The sequence below is a fragment of the Thermobia domestica genome, chromosome 8, assembly GCF_964235325.1.
Source record: "Thermobia domestica chromosome 8, izTheDome1.hap1.1, whole genome shotgun sequence".
NCBI classification, from domain to species: Eukaryota; Metazoa; Arthropoda; class Insecta; order Zygentoma; family Lepismatidae; genus Thermobia; species Thermobia domestica.
Genome location: NC_137461.1, coordinates 65,843,678 through 65,865,704, shown reverse-complemented (window position 1 = coordinate 65,865,704; position 22,027 = coordinate 65,843,678). Strand labels below are relative to the sequence as shown.

At 34.1% G+C, this 22,027-nt stretch overlaps 1 protein-coding gene across 1 annotated transcript in view; it reads left to right on the top strand.

Moving 5' to 3' along the window:
• Positions 1–22,027, top strand: part of LOC145692969 (propionyl-CoA carboxylase alpha chain, mitochondrial-like) — a 60,777-nt gene that overhangs the window by 5,446 nt on the left and 33,304 nt on the right. The window contains exons 2-7 of the mRNA XM_081768570.1: positions 2,896–3,120; positions 6,613–6,780; positions 10,051–10,162; positions 12,957–13,092; positions 15,699–15,801; positions 16,968–17,062. Of these exons, the coding sequence (XP_081624696.1) occupies positions 2,896–3,120; positions 6,613–6,780; positions 10,051–10,162; positions 12,957–13,092; positions 15,699–15,801; positions 16,968–17,062 (839 nt within the window). The remainder of the gene's footprint in view (positions 1–2,895; positions 3,121–6,612; positions 6,781–10,050; positions 10,163–12,956; positions 13,093–15,698; positions 15,802–16,967; positions 17,063–22,027) is intronic.

Here is a 22,027-nt window from a genome sequence, read left to right as displayed (position 1 = left end):
CACATTATTCGCGGATGACACAAGTGTAGCAATAACAGGCGAAAACCATCAACAATTAAATACTAACAGAAAACGCCGTAAAATAGCTAACGAACTGGTTTGACCATAATAAGTTAACAGTAAATTCAGAATAAACCTTGTCAATAAGCTTTAAATTAACAAACAACAATCTAGACAAAGGAAGTATAAAAATAGGAGAAAACGAAATAAAAGAAGTTAGTTCTGTAAAATTTTTAGGTGTACATATATCAGCAAATTTAAAATGGGATTATCATATAGAAAAAAGTGCGAATAGGTTAAGAAAAATGTGCTTCGCCGTACAAATCATCAAAAATACTATAAACCGAAATACAGCAAAAATATTATATTACTGCTCATTTGAATCTAAATTAAGATATGGATTAATATTTTGGGGAAATACTGTAAAAAGTAGAGATATTTTTGTTCTACAAAAAAGAGTTGTACGAATTCTAGCTGGTGTAGGACCCCGAGAGTCCTGTAGGAAATATTTTAAAGAACTAGCTATACTACCTTTACCATGTTTGTATATATATTGCTTAATAGAATTTGTAAGATCCAATATGAGTGAGTACACAACAAACGGTGACGTGCATGGTTATAACACAAGAAAAAAGACTAATTTTCATCCACCAAACCATAGAACAGCAATGTACGAAAAGGCAATAAAGTATGCTGGTATTATGCTATACAATAAGTTACCAAACAAATTAAAGGTAATCAAGTCTAATGTTACATTCAAAAGAAAATTAAAAGAATACCTATTGTCACATTGCTTCTATACAATATATGAATATAATCAATTAAATAATCACAATGTAAAAAGTAGTAGCAAAGTAACAAGATAGGTTCATTAACGTATAAGGTATGCTGTAGTATTGTTAAAATGATCTTTCAAATTACTGTAATGTATTAATGTAAGAATTATGTTTAACAAATGTGTCTAATATATGTACTGCATAAATTAACCATGACGAATCCCATGTACTATCGGAAAATTATTTCCAAGTTTGTACAGAATGGAGGATAAATGAAATGAAATGAAATGTGGTTCACCAGTTTTCTCAAACACTGTTCATTCCACCATTTCATTCATTATCATAATCAACGTCCCGTTTAGCCTCTTAGCATTAAGTTTATATCGTGGGACGGTTATACTCAGAAATAAGAACGTAAACGAGAAATGAATAAGCTATTTTAATTTACAGTGAAGAAAATACTTTTTCCATGTTAAGAACCCGCCTTGCATCCGTCGCTGTTAAAAGCGCAAGATCAACGGTTGCAAGTTGAGTTCTTTTCTGTGTTATTTGCCTGGATTTGATTTCAGATTAGCCTTCTTTTCAGCAGCGAGGCTATACGAGACGGGGACTTATAGCTTAATGTGGGATCCGAACCACACGAGCTGCCGCCGGGAATCGAACTCAGGTCTCTTTCTGTGTTAAATATGTATACTAGAGCAACTACCAGTTATTGCTTTGTTAGTATCTGTGTTGTAAAGGAGAGAAAAAAACCTTAGAATGACTCTTTTGTGTAGAATTTGCATCCATCCACATCCCCACTGACGATTGAAGCAAATATCGTCAGTAGTTCTTCATGGTTAGGTCTCGCGTTCTCCTCGTTTTACAATATCCGAAAGGGAAGGAGCTGTCTTTCATGTATGTGTTTGTAAGTACCGTTATTCTCACGTATAATCTAAACAGTGTGATAATATATGATGAATAAAGTCTCATTAGTTTTGGTTTATCCCATTTATAATGCACGGAACTCGTTCGCATAACCCTAATTCCTAATAGTACACAGTCAAAACTAATAGATGTCACCACCTGCTTGACTTTTGCCAATAGATGGCGCTAAGCAGGCAGTTTACAAATTTAAAACTATTATGACAATTTAATTGAAGCTTAAACTGTATCATTTCACTGTAATTGCATTTATTTGAAAGTAGATAACGTTGATACTGAATATCAGCGTGCTTTGCTGTTGATTATTAGGACAAATAAAGAATTAGAACTTATAATTAAGCACGATTTTAGGGTTAACTGCTGTATCGTCGGACCAATTTTAGGAAATTTACTGGGTGAATTGGAGAATTTATTTTGGTTTGTAAGGAAGAGAGAGTTAATGTCAGATGAGGGGAATAGTTGAAGTTAAGGAGAAGGTGGTGGTGGTTGTTTGTTTTTGGGTCTGTAAGCGGCACTGTATGTAGAGGCGAAAGGAACTATTTGGCGGAGAGGTACACTTGTTATGATTTAGTGGTAGGAAATGCATTGTGGAAATGACACGTATATGTCAAGGTTGTGACATACCGTGTTTGAGTTTTATCGAATTAAAAAAAAAAAAAAAAGTAATGAGCGTCAGTTGTTGAAATTGTTTGGCAGTCACGGTCTGTTGAACAGGCGAACAGTTTGTCGTAAGTGTGGAAACGAATTTAAACTACAGAAAAAAAAAGAAACATATCATTTTCAGTGTGGGGGAAAAGGTCACATGTGGCATTCAATGTAAGTGACAAAAATCTGCTACGAAAGATACTTCAGGAATATAATGACCTAACGTAATTTAATACATTTTGGTACTGTTTTTCGATTTTCTTGTGGTCCGGCAATACAGCAGAAAAGCCTGATTTTGACCTACAGTGTACACAGGGTCGAAGACAGATACAACAACTAATGGTATCAGTTGATTTTCATTGTGGCGTCAAGTAAAATAGCACAGTGGAGTTGGTTGATTTATTATCATTATTATTGTTAATAATAATAATAATTGCTTGTCTAATTGATAATAAAATAATAAGTAAAGAAAAGATGTTCTTTTATTTGTATCTGATATCTTTACCTTCAGCATGTGATTGTTATGTACATTTTCATGTTATTCTTTCAGAGTCGGTGTAAACATGGAAGGATTATTCTTCGCTTCTATTCTCAGTCGTACCCAGTACGGAGCAAACATACTGGTTATTTTACGGATCCTATTGATCCGAAGGAATCAGCCTTCAAAAAGATTCTTATTGCAAATCGAGGAGAGATCGCATGTCGGGTGATTAAAACTGCAAAGAAGATGGGAATAAAGACAGTGGCCGTCTACTCTTTACCTGATGCTAATTCCGTAAGTAATGTATAACAGTAAGTTTTCAGAAGCAATAGATACGGATTTAGCAGGATTGGAATACGAAATATAAGTTATATTTTTGCAGATATATATCTCTATGTATAAAGGAAGAAGTCTTGAGTGTGTGAGTGGCCTATGACCATGCCAAACTGCTTAAGCGAAAAACTTGTAATTTGGATAGTGGCCTAAGGTATCACTAAATTAGGATTTTTAACGAAATTCAATATGCAAGTGGGGCAAAAGAGGTTGCAGTTAATATATTGAAATGTCCATATCTCGGAATCTCTGAAGGTTAGACATGAATTTTGATATATGGACTTATTATTTAAAACAATTACACACATTTTACAGCCTTTTCTCTGTCTTTTTTCTTTTTTTAAAAAATTAATCTGAAAAGGAAGGAAAAGGGTTGAGGGTTACATTGAATTGGATTTGAGTTTAGCATCCCTTTCAGCAGCGAGGCCATATGAAGCGTAAACTTAAAGCTTAACGTAGGTTGCAAACCATATGAGCTCCCATCGGATTATAATAAGATACCCGTATCTCGGAATCTCTTAAGGTTAGAGACATTAAATTCGGTATTTGGAATTCTCATTTAAAATTATTAGACACGTGTTTCAGTGTCTTTTCCCTCACATTTGATGTAAAAAAGAGAAGACAGTGGAAAGGAAAAAGGGAAGTGATTTACAATTATTACAATAAGAGTCCATTATTCGGAATCTCTTAAAGTTAGAAATGAAGGAATTTGTTAATTAAAATAATAAGAACTCTGAGTTTGTTTCATATTCGACTTAGAAAAGAAGAAAATGTGGTGAGCAGGAAATGAGTGGGATATATGTATGATGTCCTTATTTCGGAATCCCATCAGGTTAGAAGTTTGTGGAAAGCATTTAAACACATCTCCCCCCCTCTCCCTTCTTTGTCTCTGTTGCGGAAGATTCAAATTCAGTTCCCGTCTGGAGTTCATGGTCCATGTCTCATGTTCTCGCTGCTGAAAAGACGCTAAACTTATTTCAATGAAAGCATAATGACAAAAATCCGTAGTGTTATCCCCTTCTCATCTTTTATGTTTTTCACCATCTATCCCGATGAAGGCTGAACTTGCGGTTAAATGGCATCGGGACTGCCGCTCTCCGCCCCCCTCCCCCGAAAAAAACTTCAAATATCCCATCTCAAAAACCTATGGATTGGACATTAATATCGGTCACTTTCTATTATTTTTACATTCAACTCTTCCAACCCCCATGCCAATTGGAGGTGAATTTGAACTTCAACATCGAGAATGACACTATTCATCATAACGACCCCGAAAAATATGGATTGGACACTATCGTTGGTCGCTTTCTATTGTTTTTACATGTCACCCGTTTCACCCCCCCAACACACACACACACACACCGCAGTGCAATTGGGAATGAATTTGGAATTTAACAGTCGAGTGTGTCACTATTCATCTCGGGAAACCCGTAAACTATGGGTTGGACTTTAATATCCGTCTTTTTTTACATGTCATTCCCAGTGGCAAAAATTAACAATGTAATATAAGTAGAGTTTAGATCCATATGCACCAAAAAAACGCCAAAATATGTATGCATCTGGTTTGCTAAAAGTTGCGAAAATATTCAGTAAAAAGACCAATATGCACAAAAATATTCAGTACAGTGGTAAATATCCAATATTTCTATTGTACATTTTATTGAGTTTATTCAATTTGCTAATGAAAAGGGCATGTTTAATGTGAGTTTCAGTACAAGAAATTGGTGTACCTGTAGAAGAAATTAATATAAAGGACTCTGTCTTTATTTATGTTAAGTAACGATTTAACTTCAAACTCACGCGCATATTTGCTGATTTTCAGTTGCAATAAACGACTGTACATTTTAAAATATTTTCTTTGTATTTTTTTCCCCTGTTGCTTAATGCACATACAAGCTCTTTTTTTATGACAAGTTGTAGGACATTGTTTCAATGATGAAGAGTCACTTACTGAGAAATCGGGAAATTCTTTATTCATTTCGTTGAAGCACTTACTATATTTGCATCGGATATAAATTCCAGACCCGAATGTTTCTGCAGCAATTGACTTTATCTTTCATTGAAATTCTTTCCAACTGCGCCGGGAGGAATTTTACGTTGTAACGGATCAGAACAATTCCAATGCGATGAAGAGTTCTAAGCCATAGTCATTCAGTTTGTTTATTCGTTACTTGTACTTGTAGCTCTAGATAAATATTCCTCCCAAAATTTTAGGGGTAAAAATGGTCCAGGAATCCTCTCTAACATTTTGTAAAGTACCTTGACCTATGGAAACATATCCCAAATATCCAACAATAACCTTTGAATTACCAAAAAATTGAATGGGCGGGTACCTGTTGGCGAAAACTTTATGACCTTTGGCCTCTGAGAGATGCATATGTTTTGGCCTCTAGAATGTGTGTCCTACATCCTGAAAAAAGATAAACGTCTCGGTCCTGGGTGTATATTGTACATGTTTAGCACAGTCTTTACAGAATACGTTTTCTCCATCAACTGGTAAAAAGTTTCTTCGCCAACAATCCACAGCTTTAAAAGGTGTAGTTTGGAAGACTTAACTTTTGGTATCATGACCTAGTGCACATGTACACACAACAGAACAATTTTGTCAATCGGCTTCATCGATTGACTGACAAATATTGCTGTTGTTGAGTTGAGACATGGCCGCCGAGAAACAAGTAACAAAATTATGTTTGGATCTAACATGTTAATCATGAACCTTTTCCGCTCTTCACATAACCCCAACAGAGATACTTCCAACTAATAAAGAATTAATTTAAACTTATAATCCAGGTCAACGACTAACTATAAACTTTCAGTTCAACTTTTCATTAACTGATTGTGATGAATGAAGTTTTAAAAATAGGCATAGATAATAATTTTATGAATTCTGCATTTATATGGAGCGATGGTAGCAATATGCACTAATCTCCCAAACTTGCAATATATGCATTATAAAACTTGGTTATTTTATCTATAAATCAGCTGGAATGGATATATATTAAGACGGCATATCTATTTCATATGAGGAAAAAAACATGCAAATACGTAAAATTCCAAACTTTAATCATAAGAGGCTTGGGAGACTTAAGCTAGATAATCATGCCAAGAATAATTTTAGTTGCTTCTTAAGTTATTGTATGATGAGATCATACACAAATTCACATTCACTTTTATACATACAGATTAATAGTAAAATCTGAAACTTAGAGATTTAACACTACGTATGATGGTACTATTTTCTCTCTCCCCTCCCTGCAATTTTCCAGTTCTCATAACAGATTTCTGGCAATTAATTTCTTGTCTTAGTGATCATATCTGTCTTTCATAGCTTAGTTTTCTTTTCCTGTACGTAAATATATATATATATATATATTGGGAACGCTTTTACAAGTATTTGTCCACACTAAACATGAATGTGAGTGTTACCTTTTTTTTTTTTTTTTTTTTTCACAGCCTCACGTTCGAATGGCAGACGAAGCAGTTTGTATTGGACCAGCAGCATCTCGAGAATCATATCTTAATATGGAGAAAATATTAGACGTAATTGAAAAAACACAGTCTGAAGCAGTGCATCCAGGATATGGTTTTTTGTCCGAAAATGCCGCTTTTGTTAAGATACTGGTAAGTGTTTTGCTGTGTGTATATATATCACTAGGGAAATAATTAAATCTTTATTAGAAACCATTTAAGCAGGTAAATTACAAGCTCTTTTGCTAAACGTTTTAGCAAATAGAAAGGGGAAGCGTTAGGAAGAAAATAAAGGAGCAGCTTTACTCTTCACAGATGCTTTTTTGTCCTTTCTTCTTTTCCTACTTGCTGCCGCTCCTGTCTAGTGAGACATTTGATGAAAAGGTGTGTAGTGTAATTTATCTTCCTTAATGTTGTTTGTTACAAAAGTTTTATAGTAAACTAAGATTCTGATACCGGAGAATTCTCATTCAAAAGTTAAAACACTTTTGATGCATTCTTCACCTCTTCCTTGACGCAGCTGAATAAATAAATAAAGGGTCACAGTTGCTGAGTGGTAGAGCGTTCACCTCTGGTGTGTGGGGTCCGTGGTTCGATCTCAGCACGCATCAAGTAAGCTTTGTGATGGACAAATCCTGTGCGTAGGATTCTCGTGCTTCTCTTGTTTTCTCCCAATTTCTTCATTCCATCATTTCGATCCTTCCCATCATTACCGTCTCCTTTAGCCTAGCCGGCATAACCGTGGAATTTAAAACTCAAATATTTTATTTTTCTTTTCATAAATAAATAAAACTAACTTCGACATAAAAGACATATTGTATGAAATTCCATGGTTATTCATTCTATGGAATAAAATTGATAAGTTTGTAGGTCAATCGTAAAATATCTTCTCTTCTTAGTTTATGGGTAATAAGAAATCCTTTGTGCTGCGTAAGACTCTAAATAACGAACACTTAATTGAGGATCTTGAACTAACATTCAATTAACAGTCATAAACTGTGAATCATTCAACAAATCGATGATGATGAAAATATACGCCGAACAAGATTTTTTTTTTAACTTAAAACATTTATACATACACACACAACACACACATACTCAAGAAGTACTTGTTTTGTAATAAAATTAGTGAATATTTTGGAAGCGAAAGCTGAAGAGTGTCTCGATACTTTTTTTTTTTTTTTTTTTTTTTTTTTTAACTGATGGATATTTCGATGGGAATTTTTATTTATTGCAATAAATAGATAGGATCCCATCGCATGCATCAATTCATAATTTCTGAGAAGTGTTACGTCGGGGTTCCTTTGTTCCTACTACTGAACTCCTCGTTCTCTTATTTCTATTAATCATATTTCTATGTTTTTAAAAGTGAGTGGTATTCGGTTCCGTGTAAATAATGAATTGTTGGCAAATCTGCTCAAGCCACATGGGACTCTCGCTTAAATTCGTATTTCACTTTTTAAGTCAGGTGTGTGAGTGGACAGCTATAATTTAGATAGTGAATGGACAAACGATGACACGTGGGTCGTATACCGATACATATAACGAATACATTTAAAAAAAACACGTTGGGAAGGCTCGAACTTCGGAAGTAACAATGTTTGATTGGAACAAACGCGCACTTGCTGTAGGCAATGTCAAAGATGCATTGCGTAGTGGACGAAGGAAGATGCGGGAGGAAATGTAACACGGTAACTGATTTAATAGCGCAATTGAAAGTGAAATTTACTATGTATCTCTTGAAATACCATCGGCTACAGCAACAAGGCTGTGCTGTGTCGTTTGCTGGATGCTCGGCCATGCCAGCATTTAGGGAAACAAATGTGCAGGTATAATAGCCAAAAATGCCGTTTTACCATGTGTAACATTCATTACCTAGCTACGATTTCTGTTGCTATTTTATTTATCAGGTGTTCTGCCTCTGACAAGGGTAATGGTTAGCACACCGGCATAGTAAGCCGGTGACTTCGTTTCGATTCTCGCCTCAGTTTCACACATTTTTGCTCTTTGAATTTTTATTCAATCTGCTGCACCTATATAGGATCAGAATGTAAGAAAAATGGGTTGATTCCTCTTTTTTTATTATTATTATTTTTCAAGAATGTAGTTTATTTATTTCTAATTATAGTAAATACGAATTATAACTGCTGACTGCAGTAGTCCTATGAAAATTAAAATAATTTGCTAAAACTGCGTGTTCATTGTCATAATATTTATATTTCTATACTGTCCATGCAATTAGAAGGTGACCAGGATGTATTTCACCTGTCAAATCTTTTGTGGTCTTGAAACTTTTGCCGTACGTTCGAGCAAAATGAATATTATTTTGAAATTCTAAACTAAAGATGCGCTTTTTTTTAATGTCCCGTGTTATACACCGAGGCCAAGGGAGATGGATGGTAATGGTAGAATGAAAGAAGTAGGAGGAAAAGGGAGAATCCACGCACACGATGTTTGTCTATCCACGGATCCCACTTGACGAGAGCTCTAAATTTTATATTCTCCTTTGGAAAGCTTGATTCTGGCTGCAGGCTTCAGTTTTTGACCTACTAAACAGATTACGATACTTACAGCGTCTCGCCTTATAGTCGAGTTCCGGTCTGCTTTTCAAGATGAGCAAGATTATCTCACTAGTAGAATTATGCTTTTAATCGATGCAGCTCTTGCTAAGTAAACTTTGTGGTGGACAAACACCGTGTCGTGGGTTTCTTCGGGCGTTCTCCCGTTTCCTCCCACTTTCTTCATACCACCATGTTATTCATTTATCATCTTCACCATCTCCTTTAGCCTAGCCGGCATAACATTGGGATGTAAAACTCAAAGATTTAATTTTTTAATCGATGCTCTGTTGGTTTCATTTCACGCTGGTTTTTCATATATGCGATTTCTGAGGAGTATTATATCGCCGACATTAGTATATGTTAGTTCGTTATTTAAGACCATTAACTCATCTTTGGCATAAAATGCATGCGCATGATATGTATATTAATTTTATTTTAATGTCGTAAGTGTCCAGTTATTTTTTGAGTTTTTGTGTTTGCGTCCTTATGTAACACCGAGGCTGTGAAGGATGGAACTTGCTATTAACGACTGGAGCTTGCATCTTATGCAGTTGGTGGATGCATAGACCATGATTCAAGACCAATCCTCACAATATAGGTCGTTCCCCACCCAATAGCTTGACTCCAAGCATGCCATTATCTCGAGTTTATTAGAAAAAAGATGAATTGATAATTTTATTGTGCGTAATTAAAGTTTTGCGGTAGACAACAGCTTGTCCTTTGGTGTTTCTGTCATGTTTCTTCTTATGTCGTACGTCCACCAATTCTTTCATCATTATTCACGCCCCTTTATCATTGTATTTATTTAAGTCGAAAGTCACAGCTGCAAGAATGTATATTAAAGATTTTATTTTTACCTTAGGAAGAACGAGGAGTTACATTTATTGGGCCATCTGCAAAAGCTATTACTGGAATGGGTGATAAACTAGAGTCTAAACGATTAGCAATGGCTGCCCAAGTGAATACAATTCCAGGTAAGTCGAGTACTTAATCTGTTTAAGCATTTAATAAATCTTATATTATTAGTGGTAATATAGTTTTTTTTTTTTTTTTTTTTTTTTTTTTTTGTATTTTTTAATGTAGTAAAACATATTCTAACTAAGGAAATAACTTTTCCAATATTAAGAGACGTATTTATTATCAAAATTATGTAGTGATCTGGATGTTAGAGCAGTTTATATCAGTGAGTTCAGTATGATGTAGTACAATCATATCAAACTTGATTGAAATACATGTAGTGCTAAATTAACGAAACCACTTCAACTCAGCGTACGTTTATTACAAATAAAATTGTGTGTTGTGAATAACAAATGCAAATGAATAACAAGAGGAGATAAAATTTATAATCGAAAACAAAATTACTGCGAGAATTTTAAAGCTAAGACAGTTTCTTTCAGTTTCTTATAATACCATTTTACCATTTTATTTTTTATTTTATTCCATATTTTGCAATATCAAAGGTATTAACAGTCTTTTAACAAATTCAATAACAATGACTGTACAACTAGCGTAGTTGAAATTATTATTATTACTTACTATAAGCCGAAACCATACAGAATTACTTTTTTTTTTAATCTTTAATATCTTTGAATATTAATAAAATCAAATTCAATTTCTAAACTAAAAGCACTAAATACAGAAGTAAATACTAAAGATAGCACTTTCTCTTCTATATGCTGTTATATCTTTAAAAGAGCTTGTTAAACGTCTTACGATTTCCATGGTTGTTTGCACCTATTACAGGATAAGGAAGAGCAAAATGAGTACCTGTCATGTTGATTTATAGACTGCTCCCCAAGCAGGTTACATTATAATAGAAAACAGGGTTGGTCTATTTAAATCAAGTAATCTAAATCACATTTTAAATCGAATTATTTTTTTTTTTTAATGTCTGTGATTTAAATCGTTTGTTTTCCTTAAAGCAGAAATAAAATGCAATATTTCAGACTATTCTGGCACATTAATCGAATGTAAGTCTGAAACTTGCATCTTAATCCGTATGATGGAAGGATCTTAATAATGCGAGGTTATATACATGCTATAGTTAATATGCCAATAATTTTAACAATGCACTGATGTAATCATTTCATATTATACAGGAGACTTGAGAAGAGTTGAGTTGAGTTGATTTTGAGTTTAACGTCCCGTTCAGGAGCGAGGCTATATGAGACGTGGACCTACTGATTAACGTGGAACCCGAACCACATGAGCTCCCGCCGGGAATCGAACCCGGGTCTCCACGCCAAAGGCGCGTACGCTAACCGGAGACTTGAGAAGAAAACTTGAATCCATTCAACAGTCGTTACACACAATTTTTAGTTCAAAATTATACATACCGTGGTAATACATATCAAAGCCTTTTTACCGTAAATAGAACATTTACATATATCTGGTGTATTCAAAGTCAGGGACCAAAGACCAACTCCCTTCTGAGTAAAGATACGAAAAAAAAAAAAAAAATAGAAAGTTGTTGGAGTTAAGTAATTTTCATTTCAAAAAAATAGAAGAAAGTTATTGGACATAAGTAATTTTCAATCTAGGTGGAATTTTTGCAATTGTACTAGTCGTTTGGGCTCCACACTGGTAAGGCGCCCTATATTAAATTGAAAATTCAGGGCGCTATTCCCTTGGGTCCTCACCACGCTGACAATACAGTATTGTTGAGAAACGGATTTGATGTGTTCTGTGATGATGTGATATGCTCACACAACAATATGCAAGTTCATCGTGTCATTCTTGTGTACCCTTACGTTCCATTGGAACAGTCTACTGAACCTGAAATACTCTTTTTCATTTAACACAGAAACCCTTTGGAAAAATGTAAGAGGAAATAAGTTGGATTTGTCCCAGTTATTACACCTTTCTGCCACGAGATGGTAGACTAACTCAGAGAAGTATAAGACTTCCACTCTGGTCTAGTGGCAAGAACATGCGAGATCCCGGGTTCGATTCCCGGTGAGAGAGTATTAAAAAAAAAAAATTGAACGGATTACATGGTTCGTTTTCTACCTTAAACTGTGCGTCCACGTTTCAAGCAACCTATGTGCTGAAAAAGGCCGATAAACAAACAGAAAGACACAACTTGTATTGCATACCACAGAAAAGAACACGTTGACACATACCAATTGTTCTCAGGCGCTCGTATGCGGGGGGTGCCCACAAATAGGTGTTAGTGCGCAGATAGCGCCCATGAGACTTTTGGGGGCGACATAATTTTTCATTGAAAATGGCACAAACGAACTTAAATTATACCATAATAATTCTTTTAACAACGGAAGAAATTTCGAAATTGATTAAAATTCAGTCTACAAAGCAATTAGTCTTGACTTTGTCAAAGTCAACTCCTGTGGCTTCTTCTTCGTTTTTAAAAAAGGATGGGCACCTCTGCTGACATGCGACTTCTTTTGTGATCCATATTAACCAGTCGAATCCTCTTCAGTAGGTCACAACTACACATTTATATTACTGACAGCTCGCATCGTGGAGCCACATTTAAAACTTCTCTCTGTCTAACGTCTTTCATTTGCGCTTACGTAACTGTGTTCCTTCTTTCAAGCCTTTATTATAATACTTTTCTTTCTTTTGTTCTAAAAGGCAGGTAAGTGTTAGAAATATATATAAATGGTCTTTATATTTTTTTTTAACTAATTTTTATTATAAGCGTATGTGTCGATAATATTCATGAAGTAATGTACAACTCGTAAGTTACATCGAAAGTTTTTCTTCTTCCTTTCTTTCTTAATAAAAGTAATGGGTACAACATTTCAGGATTTGATGGTATAATAAAGGACGCAGACCATTGTGTTCAGATATCACGAGAAATTGGTTACCCTGTAATGATAAAGGCATCTGCAGGTGGAGGAGGAAAAGGCATGCGAATAGCTTGGAATGACGATGATGCAAGGTATTTGGTGCTTTCTTAAGCTTTTTTATTTTATTGTTTGGCATCCATTATATCTTGCTTTTAGTAGATGTAAAGCTAGTAGTATTTTGTGAACAATAGATATAGATAAATTTACTGGCGAGATTTAAGTTTTTTAGTATTATTATTATTTATTTGTGTAGTTGTGTCCCTTTAGTTGTGTGTGTAGAATAATTGCTTATTATTGGATTCATGTAAGATTCTCCTTTAAGCTTCCGTTAAATGTAAAAGACGCTTAAAGGTGAGTCTTTTCAACAGGGTAGAATAATGTTGATTGATCATACTAAACAGATATGTAAAAAATGAATTGTGTCGTACTAGTAAGCTTAAATAAAGAGATATCTGGTCGAGTAGGAAGATCATGGCTAAATGGTACACCTCTTATGTTTGAGTCATCGCACACGTTCCTATTTAGTGGTAGGGACACTCAGTCGAAAAAGTGTAACAACTTTTTCAGGCCAGCCATCTTGAGTGAGGTTTTTCCGGGGTTTCCCCTCATTCATACCAGGCAAATGCCAGGATGGTACCTAACGATGGTTCCAAGCCGCTTCCTTCCTTCCCAATCCTTTCTTCCTTTCCTTTCATCGGATAGTGTGCTCGCCGAGGGACGTCATCCCTCGTATACGTGACGGGCTAAATGGCCTTAGATGCCGACAGCACAGAAATCTAATTCCTAATACTAATCCTATTTACTGGTGTTGTTAACCGTCCGTATTGCGAAGACTGTAGTTCCACTGAGTGTTCGGTACATTCTTATAGAATGTTCAAATGATTGACTTCAAAGATGATTTAGGAATACCTAAAGATCTTAAATCAGGTTATGGGGGATAATGCGGTCTTAAGGGACGTATTTTTGCCTTTATTCGTCTGATTAGAATGATTAACATGCTCTGAGGAATTTTCTTTTTATATTTTTCCTGTTATGAGTTTCTCTTATTGTTATTTTTATAGTTATCATCTTCTTATATATTTTATATTTTGCTATTTTTTTCCTTTATCTTTTTTATGATGTTTTAATTTTTATTGTTGTTGATAGTGACGAGGTGAAATAGCCCCATTGCGGACGTTCGCATTAAACTTAAAAACTAATCAATCAATGACTGTTCCGAAAGATTTCTGGTTTGTTCTCAGAGGATTTGAATTTGTGGTGGACAACTTCGGAATTCTCCCATTTCGTCTCGCCGCTTTCATTTTACCAACTCTTTCATAATCATTCCTTTGTATAATATTTATTGTATATTGTCTTCAGCCTACAGAACATACCCAGAGAAAACTATAGACTAAAAATTTAATTTAATTTAATTGGGAGAGTATCATGACATAAAATGTTTTGACATTCAAAGAACTTATTGGGGGCCGCGGTGGCTCAGTGGTAGAGCGTTCACCTCTGGTGCTTGGGGTTCCGGGTTCGATCCCAGCCCCCGCCAAGTGAACTTTGTGGTGGACAAACACCGTGTGCGTGGGTTTTCTCGGGGTTCTCCCGTTTCCTCCCACTTTCTTCATTCCACCATTTCATTCATTACTCATCATCACCGTCTCCTTTAGCCTAACCGGCATAACCGCGGGACGTAAAACTCAAAGAGAGTTCAAAGAACTTATTCCGAAGTTTCTTTTCTTACTACAGAACTACTAAGTTTTTAATTCGTTTCGTGGATCTTACGAGAAGTGAGGTCGGGCTTTAAAAGTTGGAAGTAAGTAAAATCTCCATGTTTTGATTAGTGGGTTGATTCAAGTTGCTTTTAATTTCCAAGGCTGTGTAAGACGAGATTTGTTGCTTAAAACGGGATCTGAACCATTACCCAACGTTTCAGCTGTGGCAGGCATCCCTAGCGAGAATTAAATCCGGCACCAGATACACGAAAAGCACGCCCATTGGCCATACTGCCATAAAGAAACACTTCTTTGTATGTATATCAATTTACACAGTATCTAAAACTATCACTTTCCAACTAAGTTTAAGCCATCAGAATTAGTTTCAGTTCGTTTATAAAGCAACTAAGGTCTGACGGTGTACCTTTTAAATCGCAATAAACAAATCCATGTGCAACCAAAGCATGTTGATTTGCTGGCCCACCGATATTGCACTCCTCTGCAGAATAGTTCATTTTTAATTATTACTTTTACTATGAAACAAGCGTATGAAACTACGATTTAATTATAAATGACAAGACATATAATACAGGTTATCTAATAGTACTGCAATCGAGTATGTTCTCAAAATGGGCGTGATGCTCCTCCCAGTGCGAGAGTAGGAGTGATGCATCACTAGCTAATCACATTTTTAAACAGCAGAAGGATACGAATAACAAATAATATGTATAGTTTGACTTACTAAATGTTAAGTAGTACGTAGCAGGATAACTATGACATTTTTTGCTTATAGACTTCGGCATGCTGCTTTGATATTTTTTTCTGTAACGCTTGTTCTCTTTCCATTATTTTTTTTAAATTTATGTGTGTATTTATTATTTTTTATGCTTTAGATTGTTATCTCGATGTTTCTGGTAATTGTAAAAGGCTAGCTGTAGTAATGAGTGTAAAACTAACTGACAATTCTCCGTTGAACCATAAACATTGTATACTTGTAGGGAAGGCTTCAGATTATCTACGCAAGAAGCTGCTTCTAGTTTTGGAGATGATAGAATGCTAGTAGAAAAGTATTTAGAAAACCCTCGTCATATAGAAATTCAGGTAGGAGTTTGACGTGAATGTAGTTAATTAGCAATAAAATCTAACAATGCTTGTTGCTTTTGAGTTTTTTGTGCCACAGTTACAGGCAAAAATATGTACCTCGCTCCAATTTCAAAATTAATTCAATAATTTGAATACAGTTTTTGAACCGTACAGTGAAACATGTGCTTTATACGTCAGAGAAAAATATTCTGAAGTTATTTATAAACAAACATGTATAGAGAGTTAATCTCTTTTGCTCGTGACTATTCTTTATAGAGTCAGCTTATTTAAATGTAGTTATTAGATAAAATATATACTTCAAGTCATTTTCTAGGGCGTAAAACAGTAAACACCTATACAGTCTTTCTTTGCCCAGGAATACAAATATTTGTTTGTTGAAAGTTTAGCGTCCCCTTTAGCAGTAAGGCTTATATACTAGTGGTCTTACAGTTTAACATATAATCCGAACTTCTGTAGTGCGTCCAATCTTTTTAACAAACTTCATCCGGGACCATGTACACCATAGGCGCATGTGCTAGCCACTAGACCAACGAGAAAGGCTAGTAAAAATATTTCAAAGATATGTAATCTGTGACTTTTAAAATCGTGACGAGAGTTCGGATTTAATGCTTAATTGAATCTTCGCCACTCAAGACATACTCTGAGTAAAATTTCTTCTTCTCTGCAAACTTGTTAGTTCGCGAAATCCCTGCTAATTTTTTTCTTCCTGTCTAATATCAACACTGTCGATTCGTTTGTTAGCAACCGGAGCAGGAAATACTGCATTTTTCAGTTTCTCTTCTCTGAAACATCTCGTAGGATCTATTGAAGATATAATTTCAAAATCCATCATAAAAATACAACTTTTCTTACATGGTCCATTTCACTACTGATGGGAGCGATTGTTGCCAGCCAATCATACCAATAATATATACTTCGAGTTCGTTCTTCTAATGTGCTAAACCAATTCACAATATTTTGAACAGATTTTGTAATAAATTGTAACCAAATGCATGATATTCATACGGTTTGTTTAATAAATTTCCTTAAGTTGTTTCCTAAAATTAACTTAAATCAATAATTAACTTTTCTCCTTAGTTGTTTATCTTTGTCCATTTTACGATTAACTTCAGATATTTCTATTTTTAATCTTTTAATTTATTAGACTTTCGTCTCCTATGTAGGTTTTAGGAGATAAACATGGAAATGCAATTTATCTAAACGAAAGAGAATGTAGTATACAAAGAAGAAATCAAAAAGTAATTGAAGAAGCGCCTAGGTAAGTAAGATTATTACTTTTTTCTTGTATTATGTGTAATTTTCGTTCTTACGAGTAGCATATGTTCACGATAAAATTCTATTTCTGTCAAATCCTTGTTCATTAGCTAGATGAAAGGGGACACGGTGGCTTAGTGGAAAAGCGCTTACCTCTCGTGTTTGGGGTTCCTGATTCGATCCCGGATAAGTAAGTTTGTGGTTGATAACATCGTATCCGTGGGTTTTCTCGGGGTTCTCCCATTTCCTTCTACATTCTCATTCCATGATTCCTCCATCAGCATTCACTTAATCATCCGTCTTCCTTAGCTTAAAGGCCATAATCATGGGATGTTAAACTTAAATATTTCTTTTCATTTTTCATTAGCTAGATCAGCGTTTCCCAACCGGTGTGCCGCGAATGGGCCGATGGTGTGCCGCGAGGAAATCGAAACAAATGCAAGACAATAAAAATGTAAATGAAAAAAAATGTAAATTTTATATGTGTGTTTCACATTACTATGAACCTCTACAATGGAAAAATTACTGTAATTGGAATATATTACTTTACATACATTATTGTGTAGCTGCTAAAGCTGTGTAGCTAATAAAAAAAGTATTATTATTATGACCATTATTATTATTATTATTATTATTATTATTATTATTATTATTATTACCATTATTATTATTAATTATTATTATTATTATTATTATTATTATTATTATTATTATTATTATTATTATTATTATTATTATTATTATTATTTTGTTGTTGTTGCCGACTGTTTCGTATTTGAAATTTTAAAATATCATTCAATCCTTTTGACAAAGCAAACATGCAGACAAATTACCTACATTCGTGTCTTAGAAGTGCAAGAGATTCGTTTGTTCGTTCGTTATTTAGTGATCTCCGTTCCCAGTAAAAGATTGGATACAGTTTTCGAAAAAAAAAAGTGTATTTTTAAAAACCTGAGTTCTATATTTCATTGCAATTGTTTTCTATTTTTAAATTATAATAATAAAAGATAAGCATAAGATTTAGCACGGGAAAAAACCTGTGACCAATTTTTCTTCTTTGTAAGAAGATCAGTAATCACAGAAAAAAAAATACCACGGTAATAACTATGAGTGTGCCGCCAGAATTCAAGTTACAGCCGTAGTGTGCCGCAAGTTGAAAAAGGTTGGGAAACGCTGAGCTAGATGATGTTCATAATCGTCTTTATAGAAACCAATAGAAACAGTGCTATAAATAACTAGCCTTTTGATATTGTTTCCAAAATGGAAAAAAAAAATAGAAATGTTGTGTAAAAAGATCCAAAGAATCGATTGTAAATATTAAGAAATAATTACATGTGTTTCATCTTCACTAGCATTGGTAACTTCCTATACACTGTAGTCCTTCGCTTGATCATTTCATCATAATTCTAAGAATTATTATATTTTAATTATCATCCATCTGTCATGTTTTCTGCAATCATCATTTCCTACAAAGTGTGATTTTGTCCTAAGCTGTTTCTTTTATTTATGAATATTTCAATATTCTCTTCCTCACTTCCTTTCAGCATTTACTCATTGTATTTAGATTCTATCCAACTGTGAGCCTTAATTTTTCTTTATTCTCAAATTTCGAAGGCTTCTAATCGCGTTTTTCCAATGGCCTAAGATTTTGCTTCATACAAGCAATCCTCCGCTCAAAATATTTGTGATTTTTTTTTCTTTTTTCCATAATTCTTTATTCAGGAACCTACAAATTACTCATAATGGATTCGTAAATACTTCTTACGCTATTCCTTCACGTGCTTTTATTTCTTTTTCACACTGCTATCAGTTGAAAAAAATCTACTTTTCTCTATTGTTTATTCGCTCTAATTGGCACAGTATTCTTTGCTTCTGTAACATTTTTTCTAGTGTTCGTGTCTTCATCATTCCTTATGCTTCATAGATTTTCGTCAAACTTTCAACATAAAATAATTTTCGGTTGAAAGTAAGTTATGAGGGTGAGAAATTATAGCTTAAAATCATTTACCTTGAAAAGCTGATGGGTGCTATATGATGAATATCTTACATCTAACAAGACAAGAAATATCTTTACCGTACATTCTTTAATAAATTACAATGCATGCTCTTTCACGGCTTCTCTCGTCTGTTCTTCAGTGTAACATTTGCAGCTGCACTGCTAAACTTGACATGTTAGCACGCAGCTGAAAATGTTACAACGGAGATGAGGGGGGAAAAAAACTACTTTGAAACAGTTTACATCGTGACGAAGTGAACAAAAGTTTCGGACTAAATACATAAAAGAGGTAATCGTAAGAAATGTTTTATGTTGGTACTTAAACTAGGAAATAATTTGCCACGAAATAAAGTAATGTTTCGTTACTGTTATATATATATATATATAAAATAGCATTGATGCGGCAGTGATCTTCATAGCCAGCACGAAAGCCATAGTTTTGGGAGATGTTTTCGCGAAGAAAACGGAAAAGGAATTATAATTAGTGCTACTGTTAAATTGAAATACAAAATTTAAAAAAGGGGGGGGGTAAAATTCAACAGGGAGACTGTTCAATTAGGGACAAGGAAGTAAATGTGACTTGTACAAAGGTGGTTTCAAACATAAAAATTACTTAACTGACAATTTCAGCGTTCTGTGTTTCCAAAGGCTAAGTGACATTTATTCAATTATTTTGCAAGCCCGTAAACAGCAACAGCGGTGGACATTTAAGAAGCTACAGAAGCCAAGGCAATCTGTTTGCACAAAAGCTCCGAAGTGGTGAATAGAATTTACAGAAGTGTACCGCGGAACAGTTGGTGTCAATTTTTCTGTTTACATCTTTAGAAGCGATATAATAATAATAATAATAATAATAATAATAATAATAATAATAATAATAATAATAATAATAATAATAATAATAATAATAATAATAATTATTATTATTATTATTATTATTATTATTATTATTATTATTATTATTATTATTATTATTATTATTATTATTATTATTATTATTATTATTATTATTATTGAACTACATAGTTTATACGGTTTACCCAACATTGTTAGGGTCGTCAAGTCTAGGAGGCTTAGGTGGGCAGGTCATGTAGCTAGAATGGAAGAAAGTAGAAACGCTTTCAAAGTCTTGACTGGTAGACCCATAGGAAAACGACCATTAGGAAGACCTAGGCGCAGATGGGAGGACAATATTAAGATGGATCTCGCAGAGATAGGAATACAAAGTAGAAACTGGATGCAATTAGCTAAGGATAGAAGTCAGTGGAGAGCTTTTGTGAACGCGGCACTGAACCTCCGGGTTCCATAGGCCATAGAGTTAGTTTAGTTTAGTTATTATTATTATTATTATTATTATTATTATTATTATTATTATTATTATTATTATTATTATTATTATTATTTCATTGAGTGGCTAAAGTTTTGATGCATCTAATCTTGCTCGATTTTAGAGGAGAAACAAGTTTTTTACTTTCTGCCCGAAGGAAGATTCAATGATATTTCCTTTACCTAATATGTGGCTAAATAAATCCATTAACAGAGCAGAAGTAGGTAATTAATTCTCTTCCGTGTGCTGTAAAAAGGTAAGGTAATTTTCGGTAGTGAAACCCCACCAGGGTGCCTATTGGTCACGAAATCAGGAAACGGTCATGAAAGTCACGAAATTTAGCTTTTGGGTCACGATTTTTTTTTTTAAACTGTACAAACGTAAGTACAGATTGGAAAATTTTGTTCTATAAAACGTCAAAATTCACCACCAAAAATGTCTACGGTCGGCTTTAGACGCTACCAAATCGCAAGCAAAGTACGTTTCTATCACATAGATGAAAATTCAGCCTAATTCGCACCCAAATTCGCTCTTAAAAATGTTAGGAAGTTTTATGATTTGGTAAAGAAAAGGTCACGAAATTTCATTTTGGAATTTTAGTAGACACCCTACCCACTGAATAATTAGAAGTCATAGTATATTGAACGACGTAAACAGCCATGGTATAAAATATAATTACCTTCATATGTTTGTATTAGCGTATGTACAACGGAAAGAAATTAACACATTTAAATTTTTAACAAAACAATTTGAGAAAAACAAAACTTTTTCTCTTTAGCCTATTTTTACATCAAACACAATAAATGCCTCAGTTAAAAGACTGTTGCCCCATACTACTCGTTTTCCGCAAACAATCGAAAGAGCACGGATCAGAATAGAGAACAAAACATTCAAAACAGCAACGTTCATACTGCAGTGTCTTTTCTTTTCGGCTTTTTTTTTTAAATAAAGAAACAACAACAGTTAGAACATCTTTTTCGGAATAACATTTGGAAATCTCAAAACTAGGGAGCTAGTATGAGGGAATAGAGTATCACAGGACCGGATCCAGGACTTTCTGGCGGGGGTGCACAATAACTACCACTACATGTGAATTAAATTTGAATTTTTTAAATATTTGTAGGCATCTGTGGTGTGTATGAGGAATGTTGTTTTGTTTGGTAAATTCTTTCCCTTCAACCATCAGAAAATAAACTTACAGTAAACTATTGCTTTGGCAAAACTTCGCTTTCTTTTAAGCTCCAAACGGAAACATCACGGTAGAAAGTTTCGGAAAGTGTTGCTATATTACTGCTAGATCCTCATTTTAGATAGTGTATATTTACAACGAAGGGGGATGCACGTGCAACGATGTAGCCCCCTAAATCCGGCTCTAGAGTATCATATGTTGAATAACTAAGTACTTATGTCTTCATTATTGAGTTGTTCACTTGGCGTTAATATTTTATTATTATTATTATTATTATTATTATTATTATTATTATTATTATTATTATTATTATTATTATTATTATTATTATTATTTCCGGCTAGCATCGCGTCTGCACTTGAGGATGGTTCCAAAGAGGATCGAAATTATTGTGAGAGTAATGACTTAAAAAATGAATAGAAGTTAGTGATACAAGGTGGGATTTTGAGTGTATGTT